The 17,312-nt window shown below is 37.8% G+C and overlaps 1 protein-coding gene across 1 annotated transcript in view; it reads left to right on the top strand.

The window, feature by feature from the left end:
- Positions 1 to 17,312, top strand: part of LOC121370112 (usherin-like) — a 94,355-nt gene that overhangs the window by 45,888 nt on the left and 31,155 nt on the right. The window contains exons 22-39 of the mRNA XM_041495215.1: positions 563 to 687; positions 1,354 to 1,531; positions 2,299 to 2,733; positions 3,174 to 3,377; positions 6,488 to 6,568; positions 7,005 to 7,190; positions 7,916 to 8,029; positions 8,908 to 9,077; positions 9,534 to 9,663; positions 10,500 to 10,687; positions 11,298 to 11,445; positions 11,909 to 12,223; positions 13,045 to 13,224; positions 14,137 to 14,287; positions 14,827 to 14,966; positions 15,470 to 15,606; positions 15,984 to 16,119; positions 16,690 to 16,986. Of these exons, the coding sequence (XP_041351149.1) occupies positions 563 to 687; positions 1,354 to 1,531; positions 2,299 to 2,733; positions 3,174 to 3,377; positions 6,488 to 6,568; positions 7,005 to 7,190; positions 7,916 to 8,029; positions 8,908 to 9,077; positions 9,534 to 9,663; positions 10,500 to 10,687; positions 11,298 to 11,445; positions 11,909 to 12,223; positions 13,045 to 13,224; positions 14,137 to 14,287; positions 14,827 to 14,966; positions 15,470 to 15,606; positions 15,984 to 16,119; positions 16,690 to 16,986 (3,315 nt within the window). The remainder of the gene's footprint in view (positions 1 to 562; positions 688 to 1,353; positions 1,532 to 2,298; positions 2,734 to 3,173; positions 3,378 to 6,487; positions 6,569 to 7,004; positions 7,191 to 7,915; positions 8,030 to 8,907; positions 9,078 to 9,533; positions 9,664 to 10,499; positions 10,688 to 11,297; positions 11,446 to 11,908; positions 12,224 to 13,044; positions 13,225 to 14,136; positions 14,288 to 14,826; positions 14,967 to 15,469; positions 15,607 to 15,983; positions 16,120 to 16,689; positions 16,987 to 17,312) is intronic.

The following is a 17,312-nucleotide window of genomic DNA, read 5'->3' on the forward strand; positions in this document are numbered from 1 at the left end:
CATCGGTCTACAGGCTGGTAGGTACTGGGTTCGGATCCCAGTCGAGGCATGGGATTTTTAATCCAGATACCGACTCCAAACCCTGAGTGAGTGCTCCGCAAGGCTCAATGGGTAGGTGTAAACCACTTGCACCAACCAGTGATCCATAACTGGTTCAACAAAGGCCATGGTTTGTGCTATCCTGCCTGTGGGAAGTGCAAATAAAAGATCCCTTGCTGACAATCGGAAGAGTAGCCCATGTAGTGGCGACAGCGGGTTTCCTCTCAAAATCTGTGTGGTCCTGAACCATATGTCTGACGCCATATAACAATAAATAAAATGTGTTGAGTGCGTCGTTACATAAAACATTTCTTTCTTTCTTTATTTAATGAAGTTTGAAAACTTAAAGAGTGGAGAAAAAAACCCTGGATGTCAGGCACATTGATTTAAAAAAAACAAGATTTAATAAGAGATACTATAATCTATAAATATTTCTGAAAGTAAATAACTGAATAAGTAGTACATAAAAAAAGTAACATTAGCTTGATATTTTAAAATAATTCATATAACTGTGACCTTCTAGGAACGAACAGTCTAAGAGACAAGAACTGTAAGGATGCGACTATAATTGGTCAAACAACAGGAGTGTACATTGGTGGACTGCCAGCTAATTTTAAAATCAGGCAGCGCAAGGAAAGAAGAGCAAAGGTGAACTGTTTTATTATTATACTAGTCAATGAGAATAACCACAGTTAACATCAGATGATTTTAATGAGCTATTTTAACATTTATTTCCAGTAGCCTAATTATTTTTAAATTAAGGTGTCTGAAAATAAAATTAATGAACTTCATATAACTGTATTATTATCAATATGTTTATGAGACCAGACTGCATTTCAATAGATGGGATATTAAACACTGGACCCATTCTGATCAGAGTTTTTACAATCAACGACTAGCCTAGGTGGTTGTTAATATTAACAAAGAAAGATGTCATCAATGTACTCATAATCAGAACTCGTCATGAACAAAACTGAAAGGAGTGATGAATTGCTCCCCTAACTTAGATTATGGGGAACCATTTACAGTAAGATATTACCATACTGGGCACTGATATTTAATGCTTTTATAGAACTTTTAAAACAAAATTCACATGCTATGGGAAGTTAAAAATTACTCTCCTTGAACTAGTCCCGGGGTGGGATAACAGGAAGCCATAGTGATAGCTCTACCTTCAATGCCAAGGTCAGCATTAATCTGGCAAAAATGTGCCATCTTTTTTTAGATGTAAATGTGATATTTACAATCATATAATTTGGATGTGAGTTTATTTTGCACCTCCTCATTACCATGATTAATGTTTATTTTGTCCAGATAACCCGAACCGGTTTCCAGGGCTGTATTTCCGACATCGAGCTCTTGCAGCAAGAAACTCCGGTGGAGGTGTGGAAGAAACTTGACTGGAACGATGCTCAGTCCTACGACCTGGCCTTCCTCAACTGGGAAGGCTGTCCAGTCAACTTGGACGTGGGAATTCATTTCATGGGAAAAGGTTAAACATATATCTTACGTTGTTAAATAGTCCATTTTAGGAAAATGTCTGAAGTGCTTACTTTCTTTCTTAATGTTCAAATGCAGGCAAAAAAAAACACTATTTAAAATTTAAAACGCAGGTATTTAATAATTAAAAATGCAGGTATTTAATAATTAAAAACGCAGGTATTTAATAATTATTTTGGGGTTGGATGTAGCCTAGTGGTAAAGTACTTCCTTGATGTATGGTCAGTCTAGGGTCGATCCCCATTGGTGGGCCCATTGGGCTATTTCTCGTTCCAACCAGTGCATCATGACTGGTATATCAACGGTCATGGTATGTGCTATCTTGCCTGTGGGATGGTGCATATAAAAGATACCTTGCTACTAATGGAAAAATGTAGCAGGTTTCCTCTTATAAGTCTATATGTAAAAATTACCAAATGTTACATATCCAGCAGAAGTCAACTTTAAACTATGTTGTTTGCTCTTAACCACTTGTCTTAAAAGGCTTCGTTCTATACCTCCCTTTGTGGCTATTTACCACAGGTTTGAGTGTAGTTTAAATGTGTTGAGGCACGGTTAACTTGTTTTGTAGTGTGATAGCATGCAGCATGCCGTCAATTTAATTATGTTGTAGATGTGATAGTACACTGTACACTGCTATTAGTTTAATGTCATGAAAAGGCATAGTCCATGATGACATTCGAGCTTAGACACAAAAAGGACCAAAAAAATATTTCTTTCCATTCATAGACATTGTTACACTAAAATTATGTATTCCAGGATTTGCAAGATTGCCCTTTGACAACCAGCGTCATCTTGGAGGAGATCAGATCGACATCTCGCTGTCATTCCGAACAGCAAGCCACACAGGATTGCTTTTCTTTTCTCACGGTGGGACAGGCATCTACGTGTATGGGGCGCTCATCAAGGGAGTTCTGCGGTTTGAAGTCAGCAACAGACTGAAAACGGAGAGCTTCATCCACGACAATCCGGATGTTAACTTCTGTGATGGGATGTGGCACACTGTCTTCTTCCATAAGACTGGTCACCAAGGCAACATTACAGTCCTCGATGGAGGGTCGCCAATGATTCAAGGGGATCCAGAAGAGTCTTTTGACATCCCCACCGTCTCGGATATATCAGTTGGAGGAATAGATCCCAAATCAGAAGCAGCTACATTTATTAAGACAAACAACTTTTCTCTTCCCATTGAAGGTAAAAACTAATAGTTTAATAACTTGATGGATAGGTGTAAGGCACTACACCAACTTCTCTCTCATTAACCACTGACAACTAACCACTAACCAACAGGCCAGATAGCTGAGGTATATGCCCAGGACAGTGTGCTTGAACATTAATTGGATATCAGCACGAACATAAGTAGAAATGAAATGAAGAACTCTCGGGTAAAGTCAAAGGTTGTGTCCACAACAGGCATTTTTTAACATTTCTTTGATGGAAGCATGCCAAAAATTATCCACACCCACATATACAAATTCTAATATAAAATTCAATCTGTATCATAGATTATGAAATTTAATGACATCCAGATTCAGTTATATGATTCATAGAGGTTCTGAATATTGAATATTAACATTATATGATACCTTTATGTATATCCTAGCTGATATTAAAATTGATGTGATTTATTTTAGGTTTTGGTGGTTGCATCAATAAGTTTTTTGTTCATGGGGGAGACTTTGCCTTCCTCGACGAGGCGCTGGCTCATGCGAACCTCAACATGGATGGCTGCCCTCCGGTGCACAGCCTGAACAAGCCGTGTGAGGAGAAACTGGTGGTGAAGGTGTACGAGGGAACTAACACAACCACGTACGATGTGGGACTGCAGCCTTACACAGGTTCATTATTCTTGTAACTAACACAATCATGTACGATATGGACTGCAGCCTTAAACAGGTTCATTATTCTTGTAACTAACAAAACCACGTGCTATGTGGGACTACAGCCTTATACAGGTTCATTATTCTTGTAACTAACACAACCACGTGCGATGTGGGACTGCAGCCTTACACAGGTTCATTATTCTTGTAACTAACACAACCACGTGCTATGTGGGACTACAGCCTTATACAGGTTCATTATTCTTGTAACTAACACAACCAAGTGCGATGTGGGACTGCAGCCTTACATAGGTTCATTATTCTTGTAACTAACACAACCAAGTATGATGTGGGACTGCAGCATTACTCAGGTTCATTATTCTTGTAACTAACACAACCACATATGATGTGAGACTGCAGCCTTACACAGGTTCATTATTCTTGTAACTAACACAACCACGTGCGATGTGGGACTGCAGCCTTACACAGGTTCATTATTCTTGTAACTAACACAACCAAGTACGATGTGGGACTGCAGCATTACACAGGTTCATTATTCTTGTAACTAACACAACCACATATGATGTGGGACTGCAGCCGTACACAGGTTTATTATTCTTGTAACTAGCACAACCACGTACGATGTGGGACTGCAGCCTTACACATGTTCATTATTCTTGTAACTAACACAACCACATATGATGTGGGACTGCAGCCTTACACAGGTTCATTATTCTTGTAACTAACACAACCACATGCGATGTGGGACTGCAGCCTTACACAGGTTCATTATTCTTGTAACTAACACAACCACGTACGATGTTGGACTGCAGCCTTAACACAGGTTCATTATTCTTGTAACTAACACTACCACATACGATGTTGGACTGCAGCCTTACACAGGTTCATTATTCTTGTAACTAACACAACCACATACAATGTTGGACTGCAGCCTTACACAGGTTCATTATTCTTGTAACTAACACAACCACATATGTGGGACTGCAGCCGTACACAGGTTTATTATTCTTGTAACTAGCACAACCACGTACGATGTGGGACTGCAGCCTTACACAGGTTCATTATTCTTGTAACTAACACAACCATGTACGATGTGGGACTGCAGCCATAAACAGGTTCATTATTCTTGTAACTAACACAACCACGTATGATGTGGGACTGCAGCCGTACACAGGTTTATTATTCTTGTAACTAACACAACCACGTACAATGTGGGACTGCAGCCTTACACAGGTTCATTATTCTTGTAACTAACACTACCACGTACGATATTGGACTACAGCCTTACACAGGTTCATTATTCTTGTAACTAACACTATCACGTGTGATGTGGGACTGCAGCCTTACACAGGTTCATTATTCTTGTAACTAACACAACCACCTGCGATGTGGGACTGCAGCCTTACACAGGTTCATTATTCTTGTAACTAACACAACCACGTGCGATGTGGGACTGCAGCCTTACACAGGTTCATTATTCTTGTAACTAACACAACCACTTAAGATGTGGGACTACAGCCTTACACAGGTTCATTATTCTTGTAACTAACACAACCATATATGATGCGGGACTACAGCCTTACACAGGTTCATTATTCTTATAACTAACACAACCACATGCGATGTGGGACTGCAGCCTTACACAGGTTCATTAGTCTTGTAACTAACACGACCACATATGATGTGGGACTGCAGCCTTACACAGGTTCATTATTCTTGTAACTAACACGACCACATATGATGTGGGACTGCAGCCTTACACAGGTTCATTATTCTTGTAACTAACACTACCACATATGATGTGGGACTGCAGCCTTACACAGGTTCATTAGTCTTGTAACTAACACTACCACATATGATGCGGGACTACAGCCTTACACAGGTTCATTATTCTTGTAACTAACACAACCACGTGCGATGTGGGACTGCAGCCTTACACAGGTTCATTATTCTTGTAACTAACACAACCACTTATGATGTGGGACTGCAGCCTTACACAGGTTCATTATTCTTGTAACTAACACAATCACGTGCGATGCGGGACTACAGCCTTACACAGGTTCATTATTCTTGAAACTAACACAACCATGTATGATGTGGGACTACAGTCTAACCATCCAAACATTTATCCATACACTAATCCATTCTTCCTTCCATCTACAACCTATCAACCCCTCCATCTGTACATCCATCCATCCATCCTTCCATCCATCCATCCTTACATCCTTCCATCCATCCATCCATCCATCAGTTTACTATATCCTTCTATCATCCATCCATCCTTCTATCATCCCTCCCTCCCTCCTTCCCTCCCTCCATCCTTTCATCTATCCATCCGTCAGTTTACTAAATCTTTCCACCTATCCATCCATCCATCCCTCCTCCATCCATCCATTCATTCTTCCATCCATTCTTCCATCCATTCCCCATACATCCATCTATCTATCTATCCATCCATTCATTCATCCATATATCTTTCCATCATCAGTCCACCAATCCATCCATCCATCCATCCATCCATCCATCCATCCATCCATCCATGCATGCATGTATCTATCCATCCATCCATGCATGCATGCATCTGTCCATCCATCCATCCATACATCCACCCATGCATCCATCCATCCATTCATTCATCCAAGATCCATTCATTCATCCATTTATCTTTCCATCCCTCAATCCATTCACCATCCATTCAACCATACATCCATCCATCTATCTATCCATCCATACATCCTTTCATCATTCATCCACCCATGCATCCATCCATCCATCCACCCATGCATCCATTCATCCATCCAATATCCATCCATCTATCCTTCCACCTCTCCATTCCTTACTTTACTACATCTTTCCATCATCCATCCACTCATCCATTCTTCCATCATCCCACCCTCCCTCCATTCAATCATCCATTCAACCATCTATCCATCTGAAACAAACTTTAACAATATGCAGATCTTACAACATTAAGCTATTAAAGCTTGCCCTGGGTGGCATGTTGATACTGGGATGAGAACCATGCATGTTAATGCATTTGGGATTCAATAGTTATGTGCAGTTTTAGCCATTTTAGTCGTTGAAGTAATTAAGTTTGTTTGTTGCAGATTATATCTACCGTGTGACAGCATCCAATGATGCAGGATCTGTCAGTGGACCATGGGGATATGGAAGAACAAGAGAAGGAGGTACAGCAGTTTTATATTTGTGTTACATTTTAATATTTAATTTAATTTCAACTTATTTTCATTCTTATATCCAGTTAAGGTTCAAGCACGCTGTCCTGGGCACACACCTCAGCTATCTGGGCCCTCTGTCCAGGACAGTGGGTTAGTTGTTAGTTGGTTAGTGGTTAGTGAGAGAGAAGATGGTGTAGTAGCCTTACACCTACCCATTGAGCCCTTAAGGACTCACTCTGGTTTGGAGCCGGTAGCCTGTAGTCTCATGGCTTAACCACTGTGCCACCGAGGCTGGTACACACATTTTAACAACTGCCATGTTTGACAGTTAATAGTTGTTTAAACATATTCATGGGCATCTCTTGTTGGGGAAATATTCCAACTTTTTCACAAGTTAATACTGTACATTCTTGACATGAGAGTTTGAAATTGTTTTTGTTAACAGCTCCAGTTGGTGTTCAGCCTCCAGACATGGTGCGTGCTCTGACTGGCTACATGTTCACAGCGAACTGGCCCAAACCAGACAGCACCTCCGGACTTCTCACGAAATACATCCTTACAGCATACAACGTGGATAACCCAGAGATCGATCCAATCGTGGAGGAATACACAGACGCTGACACTACTAGCTGTGAGATTTTCTTGTTTGTCCATCCATTCATCCATCGATCTATCCAAACACCCAATACTAACTAATTCATCCATCTATCCATGTCATCCATCCATCCATTTTTCATCCATCCATCCATCTTTCCATTCATTTTTCAATCCATCCTTCAAATTTATTCAATTCATTCATTCATTCATTCATCCATCCATCCATCCATCCCTCCATCCCTCCATCCATCCATCCATCCATCCATCCATCCATCCATCCATCCATCCATCCATCCATTCTTTCATTCATTCATTCTGTCATCCACCTACCAAGCCATCTAAAACTTACCCATCCATTCATTTATCTGTCCATCCATCCATCCATCCATCCATCCATCCATCCATCCATCCATCCATCCATTCAATCATCCATCCAGTTTTTTTATTATGAAAGCAGACAAAAATTACTGACATTTTTTATCAGTAGAAAAAGAGTAAAGTTTGTTTTGATTATTGACACCCGTTAGAGCACATTGATCATTGGCTATACATTTTACATTAGCAGTTGAGGGTCTTTTATGTGCACTTTCCCACAGACAAAACAGCACATACCATAACTTCTATCAGTAATAATAATGCACATGAGCTTGAGTTTATGTATGTTTGCATTAAGAACATTGGCCCCCACCATTGCCTATTATAATTTAAATAATTGTTCCATTGCTTTGAATATTTGTGTTTCACAATTGTTATCTTCAGCCAATGTGACGGGCACGATTCCCTACACAAACTACCTTTTGAAGATATCTGCATGTACGTCAGGAGGCTGTACAGAAAGTGAGAAGGGAACACCACTTCTCACACTGGAAGAAGGTGAGTCACTAATTAGTCACCTAGAGAATTCTATGAGTGGCTGTTAAATATCATTTATTTTACAAGTTGTTTCTAAGTGTATCTAGCAAGTGAAAGTGAGCTGGATCCATTTTTAAACAATGACTTGTAAGATAAATGGCATCTAATGAACACAAATGTAGTATTCTTTTCTTACATAGCCTCAGAAACTAGATTCAAAATAAATTTAAACATCTTTTACAACTAAATTTATTTATGCCACTTATGCTTTCAGTAAATATATGTGTCACAGAGCAATCAGTTTCAGGTTAACTTAGATCACAGAGGAATCAATTTGTGCTTATTTCATTGGATGGTATGGCTGTGGCAACTGGATCAGCCAATCATATGTCTTTAAATCAATACACACATATGTGTGTTAAGGAAGGAAGGAAATGTTTTATTTAATGATGCACTCATCACATTTTATTTACAGTTATATGGCATCAGACATATGGTTAAGGACCACACAGATATTGAGAGAGCAAACCCACTGTCGCCACTTCATGGGCTACTCTTTTCAATTAGCAGCAAGGGATCTTTTATATGCACCATCCCACAGACAGGACAGTACATACCACAGCCTTTGTTAACCATTTGAGGAGCACTGGCTGGAACGAGAAATAGCCCAATGGGTCCACCGATGGGGATCAATCCTAGACCGACCATGCATCAGGCGAATGGTTTACCACTGGGCTATGTCCATCCCCCATATATATGTTAATGTCATGTAATATCATAGCATGATGCTCTCACCAACGAATGTATAAGAAAAAGACACTTTATACCCCAAATGTGAGGAGAGATTCAACTGGATTCTTTGTTAGAAATGTTTCACACTTATCTTTTGTGTTTTGTAGCTCCAGAAAATGTTCCACCTCCCACAGCCAAAGCTGGACCGACCTTTCTGGAAGTTAGCTGGAAGGATCCTGCTAAACCAAACGGAAAGATTACTGGCTATTATCTCTTCTGGAACTCAAAACAAGTTTATGCTGGTGGCTTAAGAACATTTAACATCACTAATCTAAGAGTAGGTTGACATTTTATGATTATAATACATTTTGCATTGTGTTGTTCAGCACTACTTTGGTCATAAAGTTTAAGACATTGCTATTATTATTGCTTCATAATCAATTAATAGTTTAGTATTGTATATTATTTATTAAAGATTCATTTATTATCAATTAGAAACTGGCGCTTTATTTCCATGTCATGGTCTGTTGGTGGCTAAAAGCAGATGTTATGGATGATATTATTGTCACTATTCAGTATACTTACAGCAGACAACTTTTGATAGAAGCTTTGTCATTGTATTGTTTGATTATTTGTTTATTTACAAGCTATTCAGGATATATAGAATATGTGATCTTGTAATGATATATCATGTATTGTCCTTTGATACCATAGACGACGTGACATTTGTTTATCAAATAGACTTTAATATTTAATACAATTTGGTGAAGAATTCTGTTTTGTGTTATTGTAGGTGTACACAGCCTACCAGTTGTTTGTGAAGACCTGTACCCAGGCTGGGTGTGCAGAAAGTCCATCTGTAGCTCTGAGCACTGCACAGCTGCAGCCCTCATCTGTTGACAAGCCAAACGTCCAGGCTCTTGGTAAATAGTCTGACATCATTTTAGTCTTCTTTAAAACTGTTCCAAAATTGATGGAGGATATTGAATGGAGTGGAGGAGTGGCCATTTTGTTTGTATACCCACCACCCTAGGAATAAAATGTTAATTAAATTATGTATGTTTTGACAAGGATATGACTACACCCATAAAATAATCATTGGCCTTCTGTATTCCTCTTTCTGGAATAGTCCTTACAAGTAGCAAGTAGCTAACATGGTTATAAACAATGGTAGAAGCTCACCAGTATTTTAAAGTTAAAAGTTTGTTTTATTTAATGACACTACTAGAGCACATTGATTTATTATTCATCATTGACTGTTGAATGTCTAACATTTGATCATTTTGACATTAAGTCAGAGAGAGGAAACACTTTACACTTTTTTCATTTTTACATTAGTAGCAAGGGATCTTTTATATGCACCACTCCACAGATGGGATAGCACTTACTATACTTACTGGAGAGAGAGTGTGTACCCTTTTAACATGCCCCTATACCACTCAGGTTTCGGGCATGTCCATCCCGGGCCTTGCCTCTGGATGGCTGGAACGAAAAATAACCTAATGGGCCCACTGACGGGGATCGGTCTCAGACCAACCGTGCATTAAGTAAGCTTTTTACCACTGGGCTACATCTCCAGCATTTTAAAGTTCTGACCAGCAGAGCTGCTGCCAGTTGTGTTACCAAACACCACTTGTTACATTATATCAGCATATTATTTCCACCACTCATAAAATTTTACACAGAATCTTATTATGATTATTAACAAAAATATAAATAAAATAAGTTTTATTTAAAGATCTTTCTTTTCTTTTCTCAGGATCGAAACGTGTAGAGGTTCGTTGGACTGAGCCAGATCATTTGAATGGAGTGCTGGAGAGATACATCCTGTACCTGTCTCGAGCTGAAAACATGACAGGGAGTGTCGTCTACAACAACTCAGACTTCTTCCTCAGCTACATCATCACAAAACTGACTGCAGGAACCACGTACTATATCAGGCTGGCTGTATGCATAATTTAATCATATAATTAAGATAATAAAATCATGTTAAATGTATCCAGATGAAAAAACACAGACAAAATTAATAGTGTCACATTGAATTCATCTACACTTTTCCACATATGCATAAACAATTCTGATGAAGCTGTAGCCAATTAGAAACTTTCTCAATAAAAAAAAATAGTCTACCATGAATACTCATCAAAAGCACATTAATAAAATATGGTATTAGGTACCTGTCTGTTACTTTTATGAATGTCAAAATGCCATGGTATAGTAAACAGATGTTTATATTTTCTGACCACTACTAAATGTAATCTCAAATAGTTGTCAACATCCAGCACATGGCCACTAAAATTAACCATCTGCAAAAATATTCAGCTGAAACTTGCTTTAAGTTCAGTCCGCGAACACTTTGCTTACATACATGGTCTGGCTAAACTCGGACCAAATCTCCAAAATTAAATTTTAAATTTGCTCTTTAATCTTAAAGGCAATTTCAGAAACGCTCATGTGAATAATCAAAATTTGGCTTTAGTAGACTCACTAGAAAGTCTTCATCATTTCTGGAAGAACCATGATGCCAAGTAGATTATATTCTGTTGTTTGTTTTAAGGCTTGTACTGGTGGTGGGTGTATGACCAGTGATCCCAGCAATGTGACAACAGATGAAGGAGCACCCGAGGGGGTGCCAGACCCCATCATCACATCTCCAAGTCCATCGGAGCTGATGGTGGTCTGGGGGGAACCCACGGCTCCAAATGGTAAGCATTCTCTAGTTATATTCCATTGATCGATTATACATGTACAAATCCACAATTGATGATGGAATTGATGAAAATATGTTGCCCACCTTGGGGTTGAGGTTTATTTTCATGTGTACATAGAGAGAAAAAACTCAAATTGTAAGATAAAATGAGTGATTTGTAGGATCTATCTCCATGAAGATGACAGTACGTCCATGGTCCTTGTAATTTAAATACTTTGTGTACTGATTGAGTAACTGAAAGTTGGTTGATTGGTGCCATCCGATTTTAACCAATGCTTGAAGGTGAAATTCCAACCAGTTCCCAACACAGCTCTCCTCATTTCTCATGTTTGCAGCTGCATTAATAAAAAAAACAAAAAAACAACCAAAAACAAACCCCAGTTATGAAAATAAGTAAAATATAGAAATTGCATACAAATGTTGGTAAAAATATCTTGAAACATGATTGTAATTTTCAGGAATGGTTGTTCGCTATGACTTGTATCAGAATGGTATCATCGTCTCGAACAGTCTTGTTAGACAGTACAGAGTGGACAGCCTTGAGCCTTACAGCCTGCACATATTCCGAGTGGCTGCATGCACCATCCAGGGTTGTGGCTTCAGCAACCAGGTGGAGGCTCACACGATGGAATTCCCACCCAGAGGCATCGTGGTTCTCAGTGTCACAGTGAAAACTCCAAGATCTGTCAATGCCTCCTGGACTGCTCCAGACAAACCAAATGGAAAACTTTATTATGATGTGTACTTTGATGGGATCTTCTACAAAAATCCAGGTAATCAGATGTTCTTTTTCAGATTTCTTTTATTTCTAAAATACCAAGTTTGATACCTTATACTTAGAGAACAATCACCTAATTGTTAGCATGCTCATATCCATCTAAGATTTGAGCTGATGTTTTGTAGGCATAGGCTCTGATTACCCAGGAATATCCATAGGAATACTATGTGTTACATATGTTTTTGTTTTTTTTATCTTTGTAGACTGAGCCTTACAACATATATATATATATATATATATATATATATATTTTTTTTTTTTAATCATTTGTTAACCTTGTATAGGTTCATTGTCTGAGTACAGAATTATTTTACTGTACTTTTAAGTTGTTAGAACAAATTATTGAGTGGAAAATTGGATATTTAACTAGGTTGTCAAATTTACTGTAAATATATAAAAGTCAGGAATACAAATAAGTTGAGAACATTTGCTTAGGTTCAAGAAAGTCAATGTGAATGATACATTGTTGTCCACACAATCTTATTCAACAAAAGCAACATCACCTAAATTTTTAACAGTGTGTTATTCGAATATAAGATATACATTTAAGTATCAGTACAATTAGAACAGTGATATGAATGAAGAACAAAGTATTGGTGGGTCTATGAAGATTTATAGTAGTACACTATAATAACAGAAATTGTAAACTTAATAAATGTGTCACAACCTTCAGGTTACCAGATCTGTATCTTGTGTTACCACACATTATGTTTATTTCAATGCCTGCTTGCTCATAAAGATCATTAGTTCATTGTATGTTTTTAATAGACCCATTTGACAATATATTGTATTAGTATGGCTAATTTCTTGTTCCAGACCAGTGGGACTACACGACAGTGAGAGAGAGGCGGAGTCTGTATCACGACATCGTTGTCTACCAGATGGTGACAATCGGCGGTCTGGTTCCCTTCTCTCAGTACAGCGTCCAGGTGAACGCCTCCAACACAAAGGGCTTTATTCTCGGCAGCATGCAGACAATACGCATGCCTCCTGGAAGTGAGTACACACTTCACTTAGAATGGGAAGTAGTAATATATAAGTACTATTTTCCCATTTGTAACTTATTTTTTCATGCTTATATCTAATTAAGGTTCAAGCATGATGTCATGGGCACACACCTCGGCTGTCTGGGCTGTCTGTCCACGACAGGAGGTTAGTCGTTAGTAATGTAAATTACTGGTCACAGATTTTTATGTTATCTCCTTGATAACCTTAAGTGAGCCTAATGTTATTCAAATGAATATACAGGACCTCTTCTTTGTAGGATTTAGCACAATATGCATTATTTAATTTGCTTTCATCTCATTATTGGGTGATTTATACTAAGTTATTTAATAAATATAATTCTATTGTCAAATTTTTACAGTAATTAATTATTAATAACCAATATTTTAAAAGTTCTCCCTTTTAGATTTTCTATAATTAAAATTCTTGGAACTGGTCTTCCTTTCACTTGATTTCTCACTTCAACCAGTGCACCACGACTGGTACATCAAAGGCTGTGGTATGTGCTATCCTGTCTATGGGATGGTGCATATAAAAGATCCCTTGCTGCTAATTGAAAAGAGTAGCCCATGAAATGGCGACAGTGGGTTTCCTCCTCAATATCTGTGTGGTCCTTAACCATACGTCTAACACCATATAACTGTAAATAAAATGTGTTGAGTGTGTCATTAAATAAAACATTTCCTTCCTTCCTTTTACTTGTTGAGATTCCTTGAAGCAGTAAGACTATAGACGTTTTCTTACATTTAATTACCTGTACTTTTATTAATTGAAATGTTTATCTTACATATTAACTAAAATGATATTCAACTGAACAACATTTGAACTAAAAAATATTGATTGCAATATATAGCTTTTGTGTTGGAGAGTGTTCCTTTAAAACTATGTTTAAAATTTTCCTAGCCCCTGACGGTGTTCGACCTCCCAGCCTGGTGTCTGAAACATCGTCATCCATCAAGGCAACATGGCTTCCAGTTGGACGGATAAACTCCAATGAGGAGGTGTCATACTATCTGCAGTTCAGAGAAAAGAAAGAAGATGCTGTTATACAAGAGTAAGGGCTGTTCCAGATTTGATCTTGGGGGTGGGGAGCAACTTTTTGGTACATCCATCAGTCAGAAAACAAAATTTGATTTAGATCAAGAATGTATAGAGAAAATATTGCAGAAGACCCACCAGACTATGGCACCTCCCACTTCCATTGTGTGATTAATGTGGGAACAGCCTAATACATTCATTAACAAAATTCTGTTAAACCCCTCAAAACCAAACCCTCTGTAAGCAGAATGTTCTAAAAACCAGATATTTTCCATGATCCTTTTTTTAAATATCACTACAGAACATAATTTCTCTAAACTATACACTCCTTAAAACCAGACTTTTTACTTGGTCCCATGGGCGTCTGCTTTACAGAGATTTAACTGTACTAACAAAAACAGCAATTGATCAATCTAAAATCTTTATGTACTACTAATACTAATAAACATCACATGACCTATTTAAAATCTCAGTCACTTTCTGTTTTTGTCCTTTAAAGCAATTTTCACATATTATTAAACAACTGAATAACCTTTTGTTTTTATTGTACTGCAGTGTTTTTGGACCAACCACAACATTCTCGTATGTGAAGGAGAATCTGCTACCATTCACAGTGTATGAGTTCCGTTTACAGGCGAAGACCAGTGAGGGAACAACCTCATCAGACTGGGTCTCACAAGTCACCAGACAGGACAGTTAGTATGATAACTGACACAGGGTGTTTCATTTCTTAAGTAAAGTCAGATCTGCTTAAATGATCGTCTGTGGCCTGTGATAAGAGACCACTCTTTGATATTCCATTGGGTGGTTGCTTTAAGACATTTCTATATGTATAAAATTTTAACAATTTTGGTTTTGGATCAGAGTTAAAAATATTCAGAAATGTACAGAAATAAGACGCTAGTGAAAATAGCAAAACAAAGATTAAGTGCCTAGTACATTAACACAAAACAAGTGTCATTAATTATCCATTTAACATGAATCAATTGTATTGGTACGCTAAGTACTTGTGTTTAGTGATTTGATGTATGAAATAAGTGATATTGATAATATTTACATTATATAGAAATAACTTTCTACATTATCATTACATTTTTAATCTGACAAATTTAATTTATAGTTTTCTTTGAAATTTGAAATTTGTCAGATATGTAATAGTTGATCATTATTAACATTAAACCTTGTTATTTCCTTCCAGAGCCAACTGGCTTTGACCCACCAACAATAACAGCTGTACAAGCTCGATACATCAGCCTGGACTGGAGTCCACCTGTCAACCCCAATGGCATCATCAAGGAATATAACATCTTTCAGAATGGTGATCGAAGGACAACTGTGAGTCCTTGACATTTCCTTTTAACTGTAATATGGAGACTATATAAATGTTTATAAAAAGCTACATGCTTATATATGATGCTTGTTGTGTGAAATTTAGTAAGTTACGCGCATAGTTTAATAACATCTTCAGCATAGGTTATTGAAATACTTGAAATGTTTTGCAAATTCTTATTGAAATATATTAACAATTTTTAGTGGATTTCTGAACTGATTTTTTCCTAACTGTATTAAGCAATATAAATTGTTTTGAATTCAGTTTTATTAAAATTTTCAAAACACATATTTTTATACGGTACACACAGAACATTACAATTTCTATTAGGTAAACATTGCACCTGGTTAATAGTCTGTTGAAATTTGTGTTTGTTTTACAGGTTCCAGGCAATATCACAGTGTTTCAGGCTGACGGCCTGACTCCATTCACGTTCTATTCTTTCATTGTTGAGGTGTGCACCCTGGCTGGCTGTACTATTAGTGGTGAATCAAGCAGAGTCCGCACCTTAGAAGCAGGTGAACTGCAAATACTTGTATTCTAATGTTTTGTTTGAGTATTGAAAACTGTAGTTTTACTAGCTGGAACAAGATTTTGGGACAGTCTGTGATTGTTTACTTTCTCTCTTTAGCCTACAGAAATTGATGGTAGCTACATGTAGTATTCATATTTCTTTTCAACTTCACCTGGCCTCAAACAAATGCATATTCCTGTAAGGATAGTAGTCTGGTCCACATTTTAACCATTAATTTAGCTGATAAATATACCTCCACTGAGGGCAATTGAACTGTGGACCCTCTGTCTAGTCTTGCTCTCTACCAACTGAGCTAATGTAGAAATATCTTGGTGGATTGCTTAAATATTTTAGAATTTGTTTTGACATGAAATGTTTTCTTTTTTATCTTTTATATATCTTTGAAATATCTTAACAGTCAAAAGTGTTTTTAATCTTTTGTATTTTTAGGAACTATGTTAACAGTCAAAATTGTTTTCTGTTCTTGTTTTCTTTGTTTGGAATTTTTCCCCACAAATGTATATCCATAGCAATATTAATAAACATTAATTTCTGGTATTTATTGCTTTCTTAGCACCTGATGGTATAGCAGCGCCAGTTCTGAAGTCACCCACTCCAGCCTCGGTTGAAGTCAGGTGGTCTAAACCAGCCAATCCAAACGGTCTTTTAACTGGGTACTCATTGGAGCGGAAGATTACCAACACGGATAATGTCGAACTTGTGGCATCATTTCCAGCAACAGCGGAACTAGCATACATTGATGAATCAGCCGCACTGTCTCCGTTTACAAAGTACGATTATCGTATTAGAGTTACCAACACCGCCGGGACTGGTGCAGGAGCCTGGGGATCGGTCACCACTATGTCATCACGTAAGTCATCTTATTCTAAGGAACTCTGTACTGTGCTATTTCTCATTCCAGCCAGTGCACCATGACTGGTATATCAAAGGCCGTGGTATGTACTACCCTGTCTGTGGGATGGTGCATATAAAAGATCCCTTGCTGCTAGAAAATATCTGTGTGGTCCTTAACCATATGTCTGATGCCATATAACTGTCAATAAAATGTGTTGAGTGTGTCGTTAAATAAAACATTTCCTTCCTTCTGTACTGTGCTAGTTTTGATTTAGTAAATTAGTCTGAGAGTGGCTGTCCTCTGTAGCAGTGCAAGAAGGGTGGAATCTCCAATAAAGGATC

Source organism: Gigantopelta aegis, chromosome 4, assembly GCF_016097555.1.
Source record: "Gigantopelta aegis isolate Gae_Host chromosome 4, Gae_host_genome, whole genome shotgun sequence".
Lineage (NCBI taxonomy): Eukaryota > Metazoa > Mollusca > Gastropoda > Neomphalida > Peltospiridae > Gigantopelta > Gigantopelta aegis.